Consider the following 15,299-nt stretch of genomic DNA (forward strand, 5'->3'; position numbering starts at 1 on the left):
AGGTGCATTATAGTTCTCCCCACATTAGGTGCAATATAGTTCTCCCCACATTAGGCAGACAGTGTTCCCCCACATTAGGCTGGCAGTGTTCCCCCACATTAGACAGACAGTGTTCCCCCACATTAGGCTGGCAGTGTTCCCCACATTAGGCAGGCAGTGTTCCCCCACATTATGATGGCAGTGTTCCCCCACATTAGACAGGCAGTGTTCCCCCACATTATGATGGCAGTGTTCCCCCACATTATGATGGCAGTGTTCCCCCACATTAGGCAGGCAGTGTTCCCCACATTAGACAGGCAGTGTTCCCCCACATTAGGCAGGCAGTGTTCCCCCACATTATGATGGCAGTGTTCCCCTACATTAGGCAGGCAGTGTTCCCCCACATTAGGCTGGCAGTGTTCCCCCCACATTAGGCTGGCAGTGTTCCCCCCACATTAGGCTGGCAGTGTTCCCCCACATTAGGTAGGCAGTGTTCCCCCCACATTAGGCTGGCAGTGTTACCCCACATTAGGCAGGCAGTGTTCCCCCACATTAGGCTGGTAGTGTTCCCCCACATTAGGCAGGCAGTGTTCCCCCACATTAGGTAGGCAGTGTTCCCCCACATTAGGCTGGCAGTGTTCCCCCACATTAGGCTGGCAGTGTTCCCCACATTAGGCAGGAAGTGTTCCCCCACATTATGATAGCAGTGTTACCCCACATTAGACAGGCAGCGTTCCCCACATTAGGCAGGCAGTGTTCCCCCACATTAGACAGGCAGTGTTCCCCCACATTAGACAGGCAGTGTTCCCCCACATTAGACAGGCAGTGTTCCCCCACATTAGGCTGGCAGTGTTCCCCCACATTAGGCAGGCAGTGTTCCCCCACATTTGGCTGGCAGTGTTCCCCCACATTAGACAGGCAGTGTTCCCCCACATTAGGCTGGCAGTGTTCCCCCACATTAGACAGGCAGTGTTCCCCCACATTAGGCTGGCAGTGTTCCCCCACATTAGGCAGGCAGTGTTCCCCCACATTAGGTAGGCAGTGTTCCCCCACATTAGGCTGGCAGTGTTCCCCCACATTAGGCTGGCAGTGTTCCCCACATTAGGCAGGAAGTGTTCCCCCACATTATGATAGCAGTGTTACCCCACATTAGACAGGCAGCGTTCCCCACATTAGGCAGGCAGTGTTCCCCCACATTAGGCTGGCAGTGTTCCCCCACATTAGACAGGCAGTGTTCCCCCACATTAGACAGGCAGTGTTCCCCCACATTAGACAGGCAGTGTTCCCCCACATTAGGCTGGCAGTGTTCCCCCACATTAGGCAGGCAGTGTTCCCCCACATTTGGCTGGCAGTGTTCCCCCACATTAGACAGGCAGTGTTCCCCCACATTAGGCTGGCAGTGTTCCCCCACATTAGACAGGCAGTGTTCCCCCACATTAGGCTGGCAGTGTCCCCCCACATTAGACAGGCAGTGTTCCCCCACATTAGACAGGCAGTGTTCCCCCACATTAGGCAGGCAGTGTTCCCCCACATTAGGCAGGCAGTGTTCCTCCACATTAGACAGGCAGTGTCCCCCCACATTATGATGGCAGTGTTCCCCCACATTAGGCAGGCAGTGTTCCCCCACATTAGGCAGGCAGTGTTCCTCCACATTAGACAGGCAGTGTCCCCCCACATTATGATGGCAGTGTTCCCCCACATTAGGCAGGCAGAGTTCCCCCACATTAGGCAGGCAGTGTTCCCCCCACATTAGGCTGGCAGTGTTCCCCCACATTAGGCTGGCAGTGTTCCCCCACATTAGGCTGGCAGTGTTCCCCCACATTAGGCAGGCAGAGTTCCCCCACATTAGGCAGGCAGTGTTCCCCCACATTAGGCAGGCAGTGTTCCCCCACATTAGGCAGGCAGTGTTCCCCACATTAGGCAGGCAGTGTTCCCCCACATTAGGCAGGCAGTGTTCCCCCACATTAGACAGGCAGTGTTCCCCCCACATTAGGCTGGCAGTGTTCCCCCACATTAGGCTGGCAGTGTTCCCCCACATTAGGCAGGCAGTGTTCCCCCACATTAGACAGGCAGTGTCCCCCCACATTATGATGGCAGTGTTCCCCCACATTAGACAGGCAGTGTTCCCCCACATTATGATGGCAGTGTTCCCCCACATTAGACAGGCAGTGTCCCCCCACATTATGATGGCAGTGTTCCCTCACATTAGGCAGGCAGTGTTCCCCCACATTAGGCAGGCAGTGTTCCCCCACATTAGGCAGGCAGTGTTCCCCCACATTAGGCAGGCAGTGTCCCCCCACATTATGATGGCAGTGTTCCCTCACATTAGGCAGGCAGTGTTCCCCACATTAGGCAGGCAGTGTTCCCCCACATTAGGCAGGCAGTGTTCCCCCACATTAGGCAGGCAGTGTTCCCCCACATTAGGCAGGCAGTGTTCCCCACATTAGACAGGCAGTGTTCCCCCACATTAGGCAGGCAGTGTTCCCCCACATTAGGCAGGCAGTGTTCCCCCACATTAGGCTGGCAGTGTTCCCCCACATTAGGCAGGCAGTGTTCCCCCACATTAGGCAGGCAGTGTTCCCCCACATTAGGCAGGCAGTGTTCCCCCACATTAGGCAGGCAGTGTTCCCCCACATTAGGCAGGCAGTGTTCCCCCACATTAGGCAGGCAGTGTTCCCCCACATTAGGCAGGCAGTGTTCCCCCACATTAGGCTGGTAGTGTTCCCCCACATTAGGCAGGCAGTGTTCCCCCACATTAGGCAGGCAGAGTTCCCCCACATTAGGCAGGCAGTGTTCCCCCACATTAGGCAGGCAGTGTTCCCCCACATTAGGCAGGCAGTGTTCCCCCACATTAGGCAGGCAGTGTTCCCCCACATTAGGCAGGCAGTGTTCCCCCACATTAGGCAGGCAGTGTTCCCCACAGACATACAGCCTCCAGCCATATACAGTGTATGCCTGTGTATTGCCCCCTTCAGTGCTCCGACCACCGCTCCTCCGGTCCGGCCATAGCATTAGTTCCCGGGAGCGGAGAAGCGGTGGTCGGAGCACCGAAGATGACGTGCCGCTGGTCACTTACCAAGCTAGGCGCACGTCTTCCTCCTCCTCGATGCTCCGGTCTTCTGCGCCTCCACTACTATGGGCGCACGCACGGAACCTCAGTGACGTCCCGGCGTGCGCTATCACCTGGCGGCCCCTGTGTTTTTAAACTTAATGTGGGGCCGCAGAGAGTTAACAGGAGCATCCCTGTGTCCCGAAAACATCTTTCGGGACACAGGGATGTCCTTAATAGTGATGGGGGGAATTGCCCCGTCGCTACAGGACAGGTAAGCACCGGCTCTGCTCGGGGCCCTAAGCAATTGCTTGGTTTGCCTGTCCTGTAGCGACGGGCCGGTGTCCAAGGCAATGACAGATCCTTACTGACTCACCATGCATTCACTTCCTGCCTGTATCTGATGTGCTGGGTCTCCTCCTCCAATCACTGCAGGCTGCTCTGTAACCCCTTCCTCTCTGGTCTCCTCCTCCAATCACTGCAGGCTGCTCTGTAACCCCTTCCTCTCTGGTCTCCTCCTCCAATCACTGCAGACTGCTCTGTAACCCCTTCCTCTCTGGTCTCCTCCTCCAATCACTGCAGGTTGCTCTGTAACCCCTTCCTCTCTGGTCTCCTCCTCCAATCACTGCAGGTTGCTCTGTAACCCCTTCCTCTCTGGTCTCCTCATCCAATCACTGCAGGCTGCTCTGTAACCCCTTCCTCTCTGGTCTCCTCCTCCAATCACTGCAGACTGCTCTGTAACCCCTTCCTCTCTGGTCTCCTCCTTCAATCACTGCAGACTGCTCTGTAACCCCTTCCTCTCTGGTCTCCTCCTCCAATCACTGCAGGTTGCTCTGTAACCCCTTCCTCTCTGGTCTCCTCCTCCAATCACTGCAGGCTGCTCTGTAACCCCTTCCTCTCTGGTCTCCTCATCCAATCACTGCAGGTTGCTCTGTAACCCCTTCCTCTCTGGTCTCCTCATCCAATCACTGCAGGTTGCTCTGTAACCCCTTCCTCTCTGGTCTCCTCCTCCAATCACTGCAGGTTGCTCTGTAACCCCTTCCTCTCTGGTCTCCTCCTCCAATCACTGCAGACTGCTCTGTAACCCCTTCCTCTCTGGTCTCCTCATCCAATCACTGCAGGCTACTCTGTAACCCCTTTCTCTCTGGTCTCCTCCTCCAATCACTGCAGGCTGCTCTGTAACCCCTTCCTCTCGGGTCTCTTCATCCAATCACTGCAGGCTGCTCTGTAACCCCTTCCTCTCTGGTCTCCTCATCCAATCACTGCAGACTGCTCTGTAACCCCTTCCTCTCTGGTCTCCTCATCCAATCACTGCAGACTGCTCTGTAACCCCTTCCTCTCTGGTGTCCTCATCCAATCACTGCAGGCTGCTCTGTAACCCCTTCCTCTCTGGTCTCCTCATCCAATCACTGCAGACTGCTCTGTAACCCCTTCCTCTCTGGTCTCCTCATCCAATCACTGCAGGCTGCTCTGTAACCCCTTCCTCTCTGGTCTCCTCATCCAATCACTGCAGGCTGCTCTGTAACCCCTTCCTCTCTGGTCTCCTCATCCAATCACTGCAGAATGCTCTGTAACCCCTTCCTCTCTGGTCTCCTCATCCAATCACTGCAGACTGCTCTGTAACCCCTTCCTCTCTGGTCTCCTCATCCAATCACTACAGGCTGCTCTGTAACCCCTTACTCTCTGGTCTCCTCATCCAATCACTACAGGCTGCTCTGTAACCCCTTCTTCTCTGGTCTCCTCATCCAATCACTGCAGGCTGCTCTGTAACTCCTTCCTCTCTGGTCTCCTCATCCAATCACTACAGGCTGCTCTGTAACCCCTTCCTCTCTGGGTCTCTTCATCCAATCACAGCAGGCTGCTCTGTAACCCCTTCCTCTCTGGGTCTCTTCATCCTTTCTATGTTCCCCCGTTGCACAGATATTGGTTCCCGGTCCTCCAGTGATACTCTCCTTCCTGCTTCTTAGGCTCGGAACGTCACATTGCAGCGATGTCCCGCCTCCTCCGGTGAAAGGCTGAGCGCACTGTCATGTAATGGGGACATGTAAAGTGTTGCGCCACAGTTTCCCTTTAAAAGTTACAGTGTACCTGTAATATCACAGATATAAATACAGCTTCTTTATGTTCCTTAACAGTTCATGCAGAGTCTTTACGGGACATTTTTATGTGTCTAGCCTCTGTATTTGGCCCCTCTGTTCTGCCACTCACTCACTCTGACATCCACTGCTCAGGAAGGGGCGTGTCCAAGGCATGGACAGATCCTTACTAACTCCCCATGCATTCATTTCCTGCCTGTATCTGATGTGCTGGGTCTCCTCCTCCAATCACTGCAGGTTGCTCTGTAACCCCTTCCTCTCTGGTCTCCTCCTCCAATCACTGCAGGTTGCTCTGTAACCCCTTCCTCTCTGGTGTCCTCATCCAATCACTACAGGCTGCTCTGTAACCCCTTCCTCTCTGGTTTCCTCATCCAATTACTGCAGGCTGCTCTGTAACCCCTTCCTCTCTGGTCTCCTCCTCCAATCACTGCAGGCTGCTCTGTAACCCCTTCCTTTCTGGGTCTCCTCCTCCAATCACTGCAGGCTGCTCTGTAACCCCTTCCTCTCTGGGTCTCCTCATCCAATCACTGCATGCTGCTCTGTAACCCCTTCCTCTCTGGGTCTCCTCATCCAATCACTGCAGGCTGCTCTGTAACCCCTTCCTCTCTGGTCTCCTCCTCCAATCTCTTATATCTAAATACCTGTATGACGTTAGAGCAAGGGGCGTTTACACAAATAATAAAACCACAAAGTGAAAAAATTAAAAACAAACAAAGTTTAAGCGTGGATGGTTCTTATATAAATATCAGTTTATTGCTAGGAATGTTCCAAAAGGTATATATAAAAATATACAAAAGGGTGCAGAAATTTACAATGGAACATACATAAGATGAATGTGATGAATGCGCGTTGGTCCTTAGTATCCATTTGGCTTCACACTGAAGCAGCATTTTTCGTCTGTCTATTCCTTGTACAGTGTGAACACGTTCTAAGCCGAAAAAGGTGATTGTATTAATATCACCTCCATGCTCGTCGTATTAATCTCTCGGAAACGTATATTTAACGCTCGGATAGTGCACCCTATGTAACATTTTAAGCAAGTGTATTGGATTGCATATACTATATAATTGGTCCTACAGCAGATGAAGTCTTTAATGGTTACAGTTACACCTCCTAAAGATACAGATTTATTTGTAGAAAAAAATGGACACAATGGCCCTCATTTACTATTGCAAACTCGACATGTTTTGTCGGGTTGTGCGTAAGATTCTGTCGCATTGCGCCAGAAATTCTGTCTGCGCCAGATTTTGCGCCAGAATTGAAAAAACCCTGACTAAGGCTGGGTTCACACTACGTTTTTGCCATACTGTTTTCAATCCATTTTTCTAAAGAAAACCGTATGGCAAAAAAACGGATGGAACAGTATGGAAAAAAAGTAAACCGTATGCGTTTTTAAACAGTATACTGTTTTTAAAAGTGCATACAGTTCCGTCAGTTTTTATAAAAAAAAAAAAAAAAAACATACGTAGGATTCAAATGCGCATGTGCAAAGTAAAAACGTATACGTTTTTCCCGTATGGAACCGTATACATGTGCGTTTCCCATTGACGTCCATGTTAAAAAAAACGTATGCGGTTGCAGTACGGTTTTTAAACCGGAGTCAAAACCGTGGTTGACCACAATTTTGTCTCCGGTTTAACCCCTTAAGGACGCAGGACGTAAATGTACGTCCTGGTGAGGTGGTACTTAATGCACCAGGACGTACATTTACGTCCTGTGCATAACCGCGGGCATCGGAGCGATGCCCGTGTCATGCACGGCTGATCCCGGCTGCTGACCCGATCTCGCGGGCGTCCGCCATTAACCCCTCAGGTGCCGGGATCAATACAGATCCCAGCATCTGCGGCAGTGCGCGATTTGAATGAATGATCGGATCGCCCGCAGCGCTGCTGCGGGGATCCGATCATTCATAACGCCGCACGGAGGTCCCCTCTCCTTCCTCCGTGCGGCTCCCGGCGTCTCCTGCTCTGGTCTGTGATCGAGCAGACAATACTAGAAGATGACCGATAATACTGATCTGTTCTATGTCCTATACATAGAACAGATCAGTATTAGCAATCATGGTATTGCTATGAATAGTCCCCTATGGGGACTATTCAAGTGTAAAAAAAAATGTCAAAAAATGTAAAATTTAAAGTAAAAAAAAGGTGAAAAATCCCCTCCCCCCAATAAAAAAGTAAAACGTCCGTTTTTTCCTATTTTACCCCCAAAAAGCGTAAAAAATTTTTTTCATAGACATATTTGGTATCGCCGCGTGCGTACATGTCCGAACTATTAAAATAAAATGTTAATGATCCCGTACGGTGAACGGCGTGAATGAAAAAAAAAAAAAGAAGTCCAAAATTCCTACTTTTTTAATACATTTTATTAAAAAAAATTTTATAAAAAATTTATTAATAGTTTTTTATATGCAAATGTGGTATAAAAAAAAGTAGAGATCATGGTGCAAAAAATGAGCCCCCATACCGCCGCTTATACGGAAAAATAAAAAAGTTAGAGGTCATCAAAATAAAGGGATTATAAACGTACTAATTTGGTTAAAAAGTTTGTGATTTTTTTTAAGCGCAACAATAATATAAAGGTATGTAATAATGGGGATCATTTTAATCGTATTGACCCTCAGAATAAAGAACACATTTTTACCGTAAATTGTACAGCGTGAAAACGAAACCTTCCAAAATTAGCAAAATTGCGTTTTTCGTTTTAATTTCCCAACAAAAATAGTGTTTTTTGGTTGCGTCATACATTTTATGATATAATGAGTGATGTCATTACAAAGGACAACTGGTCGCGCAAAAAACAAGCCCTCATACTAGTCTGTGGATGAAAATATAAAGGAGTTAGGATTTTTAGAAGGCGAGGAGGAAAAAATGAAAACTTAAAAATTAAATTGTCTGAGTCCTTAAGGCCAAAATGGGCTGAGTCCTTAAGGGGTTAAAAACCGTACTGCAACCGCATAAATTTTTTTAACATGGACGTCAATGGGAAATGCACATGTATACGGTTCCATACGGGAAAAACGTATACGTTTTTACTTTGCACATGCGCATTTGAATCCTAAAGCCCCCACCCAAGACCCCTCCCATTAAAAATGGACAAAATTTTCAAAAACTTATGGGGTTTTTTTTTTAATAAAAACCGACGGAACTGTATGCACTTTTAAAACCAGTATACTGTTTAAAAACGCATACGGGGGGCGTGGTCTGCATGGCGGCCTGATCGGACGTGTGAGAGTGGAGCTCCTGCCATCCTGCTTGATTATCCTTAAATATCCCTGCCATCCTGCACTGCATTTGCTCCTGTCCCTCCCTGGACGTCTCCCACCACCATAGGGACCCCTGTAGTGGCTCCATCGGGAGATTTGGTGGAGTTTGAGCGGGGTGCTGGAGCCGGACGTGTGCTAGGCCGCAAAGCCTGCGGCCTCCCGTATCCTCCTGCCCGAAACTGCTGGCTGCTGTGCTCCCGGGGGAGCTGAAGATCCACTTACCTATTCCGGGGGCTCACATCGGGGGATCCTGGTGCCCGGTCTGGACTGTGGCGGCTGGAGTGGGCGATCGGGTCCTCCGAGCTGCGGGGCCTTCCTCCACTTCCGGTCCGGATCGCGGCGGGTGGTGAGTGGCGCTCCGGTGCTGTGGAGAAGCGGCTGCCATCCTCAGTAATCCCCGTGGGCCCGGTGTGTCCTCCGTCTGCCTGCTGTTCGGGACCTCGCTGCTGGAAGGGCCGCGCTGCTGCCGGAATTGCGGGGTCTCTTGCCGGAGTCCCTGCTTAAGGTACCTGATAGGCCCTGCTGGGCTGCGGGGCTGTGCAACGGACTGTCCTCCTCGGGGTGCACCTGGGAAACGTCCCTGGGAGTTGGGGCTCCCTCTGGTGTGGTGGGCCTTCCCCTATATCGCTGGGAGCTGCTGGGGCTGTCCCGCTGGACTGCTGCTCTGCAATAGGGGTCCCTCCTCTGACTACCTTATTACTTCTGGGACTGGACTCTTTACAAGTATGTGGAGGTACTGGCTGTACTCTCTCTCCTGCTGCCCCTCCAGTGCCCCTGCTCCTGGTACGTGTGTGCCCTCCCCCCCTCACCCTACATCTGCTGGGACATTTCATACATATAACACTGTGAGCTGAGTACCTGGCTGGTGCGCAGTTAGTGACCTGAGGGGTACCACTCTGTGGGTTTTCACTGTTTCATTGACTGCATTTTGCTATGGGCCGGAGAAACAAGGAGGGGGCTGGTCCCTCACAGCAGGGAACCAGCGGGCATTCATCATCTAGGAATACATTAACCCTTCAGCAGGAAGTTTGCGCTACGACGGTCATCCCCCGACTCTCCGGTCTGTGTGGGAGCCCCTCTTCCTATGGTAGATATAGGGACCCCCCTGGACCCTCTGGAGGACTATGACACATTTCTGCAAGCTTCTGTTGTGGAATCACATATATCATTGCCGAATACTCCTCCTGCTATATCTGGTGCGCAGGCTGGTGCCCCGGACGTCCCTGCCACTGAACCTACTTTGGCCGCAGTCTTTGCAGAAATACAACGATGTAACACTACATTATCTCAGCTGACCGTTCGGGTGGGCACAGTACAGTCTGCTATTTCTTTACTGAGTCATAATTTACAGAAAGTGACGGAGCGCACCTCTGCTGTAGAGAGTCGGATTAGTGATGTGGAGGATACTGTGGTGCCTATAGTTTGAGACTCTACTAGACACAGTCAGGACATTGATTTTCTCAAAGCTAAAGCTGATGATTTGGAAAATCGTATGCGCCGTAATAATGTGCGGATAATAGGACTGCCTGAGAAGTGTGAGGGCCGTACACCAACAGAGTACATGGAAACCTGGTTAAAGGAAGTGTTTGGTGCTGATAATCTGTCCCCTCTCTTTGCTGTGGAGAGAGCTCACAGGGTCCCTATGAGACCGTTCCCTCCTGGCGGTCCGCCCAGATCTATGCTAGTGAAACTTTTACATTACCGTGACAGGGATTTAATTCTTTAACTGGCCAGAGAGAAGCAACCAGTGACTGTGGACAACCATGTTATTTCCTTTTTTCCGGATTTCTCGGCCGCGGTGCAGAAGAAACGCGCCTCCTTTATGGATGTGAAAAAAAGACTGCGCACCCTGGATTTGCCCTATTCTATGCTCTACCCTGCCAGGCTGAGGGTGGTTGCTTTGGGGACTACCCATTTCTTTGAGGGAGTGGATGTTGCGGTCCGTTGGTTGGACTCACATGAAACTCAATTGCGCCGGAGGGCCCGCAGGGGCTCACCGGAACCTGATCCGGACTGACTTTGTACTGCCCTGTCGGATATGTGCTCTTAGTGCTTTGCTGTTATGACTTGTCTCAGTTCTTATACCTGACCTTTCCTGAGTGGGGACACCTGATACTGTTACTTTTGTGGTGGGGGGTGGTGGTGGGGGGGGGGAGGGGTGGCGGGTCTGCATTATTCTTTGTATAATTTGGAGATGTTATGTTTAATTTTCTGGGGGTGGGTGGGGGTCCCCTGGGTTGGGATCTGCTGACCAATGTTCAGAAGGGATATGTCCAGTATTGGTAACATAGGAGAAGGGGCTCCACTACTGCATGCTTGGGTATGTGTGGCCTGCTGTCTGACTGGTTGCGATATGCGCTCACCTTCATCCTCTCATCCTGGTTTCTTCCCTGGATATGTTTCAACTGTGTGGATGTCTGGTGTGGGTATGTTTGCGCTCCTGGATGCCGTGTGCCGCGGTGACTGGTGTGGTTATGTTGGGGTGTTGCATTTGGATGTTGGTTTGTTTTAACCTGTTTGTTGGGTGTGTTTTCCGTCTCTCCCTCCGCTGCTTTCTGCTCTCTGCGATTGCTCCTTTTGATTGTGCTTCTGATCCCCGTGTGGTTGTTCCCGGGCCCCTTGAGTGTGCTTGCTGACTCTGGGGCTAATGTCTGCCTATCTACATCATTTGGATGGCTACCTTTAATTTTATAGGGTGGAATGTTAGAGGGTTGGGGGATGTATCTAAACGTTATGCTGTTCTTAATGCGGTGAGGCATTTTCAGCCAGCGATACTATGTCTTACTGAGACCCATCTGACAGGAACCACCACCACTGAGGTTCTTCATAGAGCCTGGGTTGGTCATTCGTTCCATTCTACCTTTTCTTCTCATGCTAGAGGAGTTAGTATATTGGTCCATAAATCTATCCCGTTTCGTGTCCTCTCCTCTAGCATTGACCCGGAGGGTAGATATGTTTGTTTGTTGGGTGAGGTGTCTCGCCGCATGATTATATTAGTGGGGTTATATATCCCTCCCCCTTATAGTAGTACTATTGTGCACCGTGTTCTCTCTATAATCTCGGGTTTCCCAGTGGCCCCAATACTTATCTATGGTGATTTTAATCAGGTCTTGGATGCCTCGGTGGATAGGTTTTGGGGATCTCAACCCCCCCCCCTCTCTCTAGGCCGACTGGCCTTGCTAATATACTATCTGAAGTAGATCTTTTTGACTTGTGGCGCTGTCGCAATCCTTCAGTCCTGCAATACTCCTGCTATTCGGCCACGCATAGGACCCTTTCTAGGATAGACTAGGCTTTTGGGGATGGGGAAATGGCTAGAATGGTCAGGAAGGTAGAATATTTGGCTAGAGGCCTTTCAGATCACTCCCCTATCAGGCTTCACCTGGATTTCACGGGCGGGGCGTGAGGGGTGCGCCCCCTGTGGAGACTGAATCCGTTCTGGTTGCAGGTATTGACTACTGCTGACACTGTCTGTGCCGAGATTCGGGAATATCTTGCCCTGAATATGGGTTCGGCCTCAGCCTCTACGGTGTGGGATTCCCTTAAAGCTTACTTGCGTGGGCTTTTTATACGTGATATAAGTATACATAAATCGTTCACAAGGGAGAAGGGGGAGAAGCTGAGATTGTCTATGGTGGGAGCTGAGCATGCGTATGTCTCGGCTCCCTCCCAGATGACGGAAGAGGTTTGGTTGCAGGTACAAGGAGATTATAAAGTGTACTTGGAGGAAGCTGCTGAGTATAAACGCTTTTTTGTTAAGCAGAGATATTTTGAATGTGGTGAAAGTACTGGTAAATTGCTGGCCTCGGTTGCTAGAGCGCAGCAGGGGATTTCGTTTATTAGCTGTTTGAGGGATGAACAGGGTTGCGAGGTCACTGATGATAATGGGATTATGGAAATAATGTTGGCTTTTTATAAGGATGCGTATTCGACTAGGGTCTCCTGTTCCGAGGGGGCGCTGGGGGAATATGTCCGCAGTGCTAGTTTGCCTTGCCTTACTCGGGAGCAGAGGGGAGAGCTGGACTCTCCCATCTCTCTAGAGGAACTGGAACAGGCATTGAAAGATGCAAATAATGAAAGAGCCCCGGGCCCGGATGGTCTCCCTTGTGAGGTGTATAAAAAATTCTCAGGTGTTTTACTGCCGCAGCTGTTGCGGGTGGTTGAGTCAGCGGTTTCAGAGGGTTCGTTGCCTCGCTCCATGATGGAAGCCATCATTGTACTCATTCCTAAGCCTGGAAAGGACCCTCTTTGTGCGGGTTCATATAGGCCGATCTCACTTTTGTGTACAGATGTGAAGCTGCTGGCTCGGGTACTCGCTAACAGGCTGGCTGGGGTCATACTTTCACTGATCCATGGGGATCAGACTGGATTTATGCCCGGCAAATCCACAGTTGATAACATTAGGAGGGTGTATCTCAATTTACAGATGTCCCAGGATGGTGCGGGGGCCCGATCGTTTTTTTCGTTGGACGCTGCCAAGGCATTTGACAGTGTCGAATGGAACTACTTATGGAGTGTGATGAGGGCCATGGGGTTTGGTGACAGATTCCTTTCTTACGTTAAGCTTCTCTACCGGTGCCCGACTGCCCGTCTCAGAATTAATGGCAGGACCTCCTCGACCTTTGACCTGCAGAGAGGTACGCGACAGGGGTGTCCCCTGTCGCCCCTGCTCTTTGCCATAGCTATTGAACCTCTGGCTAACATTCTAAGGATGTCACCTGATGTAAGGGGGTTTCGGTATGGGACTGTGGAAGAAAAGGTGGCTCTATATGCTGACGACATGTTGTTGTTTTTGGGAGACACAGCTCACTCACTGGCCCCGGTGATGTCCCTCATTACAGAATTTGGGTCGTATTCAGGTTTACTCATTAACTGGGACAAGTCGGTCCTGTTACCTCTGGAACCTTTACCAGAGGTGCCTCAGATAACTATTTCTAAGATACAAATAGTCTCTAGCTTTAAATATTTAGGTATTCACATTACTCCCTCCTTACATGATTTTGTTCCTCGCAATCTACTCCCCATTCTAGATAAAAGCTCCCAAAAAGTGTCCGTATGGTGTAAGCTCCCACTATCGGTAGTTGGACGTACTAATCTAGTCAAAATGGTTCTTATGCCGCAACTGTTATACATATTGCAGAATTCCCCGGTGTGGATAGAGATGGCTCACTTTCAGAGAATTCAGAGACTATTCAGGTTACTGGTTTGGGGGGGGTGGGACAGCTAGGATTAAATTGGAAACATTACAGCGGGGTAAAGCTTCAGGGGGGCTTGCATTACCGAATCCATGGTTGTATTATCTCGCGTCGCAGTTGCATCAGGTGAGGGGGTGGGCAGCTCGCTCCACATTGGGACCTACTGGTCGATTGTTTATGGTCAAACATGGGGGTAGGATACCGTTGCACATTTTGGAGATTGGGGCCCTTACCAGACCTCCTGACTCCTCTCCTACGACTCGCCTACTGTGTAAGCTCTGGGGCCACGTGAGAAAACTCTTGGGTATTACCAACTATTTTAAATTTACTCCGCTGTGGCATAACCCTGGCTTGCCGGTCTTTAAATCCTATGCTGATTCCGAGTTCTAGGAGAGGAGGGGACTTTGTGAGTTGGGTCAGTTAGCTGATCAGGGGGTTGTTCGGTCATTTGAAGACATACGGGAGGAGTTTGCCCCACCACGCTCCTCATTTTATCGTTATTTACAGATTCGCCATGCCTATGAATCGCAGAATCGGGTGAGGGAATTACGGGTACAGTCTAATAGGGTTCTGGAATCTACTGTGACTAAACGTGATTCTGCTGTTATAATTTCCTGGCTTTATGGGGAACTACTTGGCTTCCATCATGAGAGATTCCCTTTGACGGTTCGGTCTAAGTGGGAGAGGGACCTTGGGGTCCTGACTGATGAGGAATGGAGTACTGTGCTGGCACTTACCCCTTCTTTGTCTCTATCGGAATCTAATAGGCTGTCTCAATTGTTCTTTATTCACAGGGTTTATAGGACTCCCTCATTTCTTCATATGATAGGGGTTCGGTCTGACTCGGCTTGTCCGCGATGTGGTGAGCTGGAGGCACACCTGGTACACATGATGTGGACGTGCCCTTGTTTGCTGACTTACTGGACTGAGGTGCTGCAGCTCATTAGAACAGTGTATAGGGTGACCGTTAATAGAACTCCCAAGGAATGCCTACTTGGACTTATAGGTTGTGGTCGGGAGCCCTCCCTGGCAGAAGTTGGGATCCTGAGAATCTTATATCAAGCCAGGAAGTTGATCGCTCAGTATTGGATCAGATCCTCTCCTCCGGGTGTGGCTGATCTCATTGCAAGAGTAGCTCACATAGTGAAACTTGAAAAGGGGATCTATACTAAGTGCAAAGTGGAGAGGAAGTTTGATGGTGTCTGGGGTCCCTGGGTGCAAAGCTTTGATCCCCCTGCAGAAGTATCTTAGCTTAGGATGGGTCCCCTAATATGTGGTTCTGAATGGAAGGGCTGACAAGAGAGCTAATGTTGGAGTGCCCTGATGTGCTGCGTCTCCCTCCCTGACGTGTATGAGGATGGCTGTGTGGGGGATTTAGTGGAATGTGATTGCGAACGCTAATGTCCATGACTTCGGGGGTCTAAGTGTTTCTATCCTTTTCCTTTCCCCTTTTTTCTTTCTTTTTAATTTGTTCTTTTTTACTCAAACTTGTGTTTGGTGGGGATTTGCTGAAACTGGTTTATAGTTTCTGACTTATGTACGCGGAGGGTAGTGGGACATTGATGGGGTGGGGCTGAGACGGAATGGTTCTATGTGTGTGGGGGGGGGGTTGTTGGGGACTGTATGTTATTGTTAACGTGTTTACAAAAAAACTTGATAAAAATTATCTGATTTAAAAAAAAAAAAAACGCATACGGTTTACTTTTTTCCATACT

The 15,299-nt window shown here is 50.1% G+C and overlaps 1 protein-coding gene across 1 annotated transcript in view; it reads left to right on the forward strand.

Annotated features, from left to right (window-relative positions):
• Nucleotides 1-15,299, forward strand: part of LOC130298133 (uncharacterized) — an 88,631-nt gene that overhangs the window by 50,471 nt on the left and 22,861 nt on the right. Inside the window, exons 8-9 of the mRNA XM_056551039.1 lie at nucleotides 11,838-13,592; nucleotides 14,092-14,826. Coding sequence (XP_056407014.1) covers nucleotides 11,838-13,592; nucleotides 14,092-14,826 — 2,490 coding nt within the window. The remainder of the gene's footprint in view (nucleotides 1-11,837; nucleotides 13,593-14,091; nucleotides 14,827-15,299) is intronic.

The sequence above is a fragment of the Hyla sarda genome, assembly GCF_029499605.1.
Source record: "Hyla sarda isolate aHylSar1 chromosome 1 unlocalized genomic scaffold, aHylSar1.hap1 SUPER_1_unloc_23, whole genome shotgun sequence".
NCBI lineage: Eukaryota > Metazoa > Chordata > Amphibia > Anura > Hylidae > Hyla > Hyla sarda.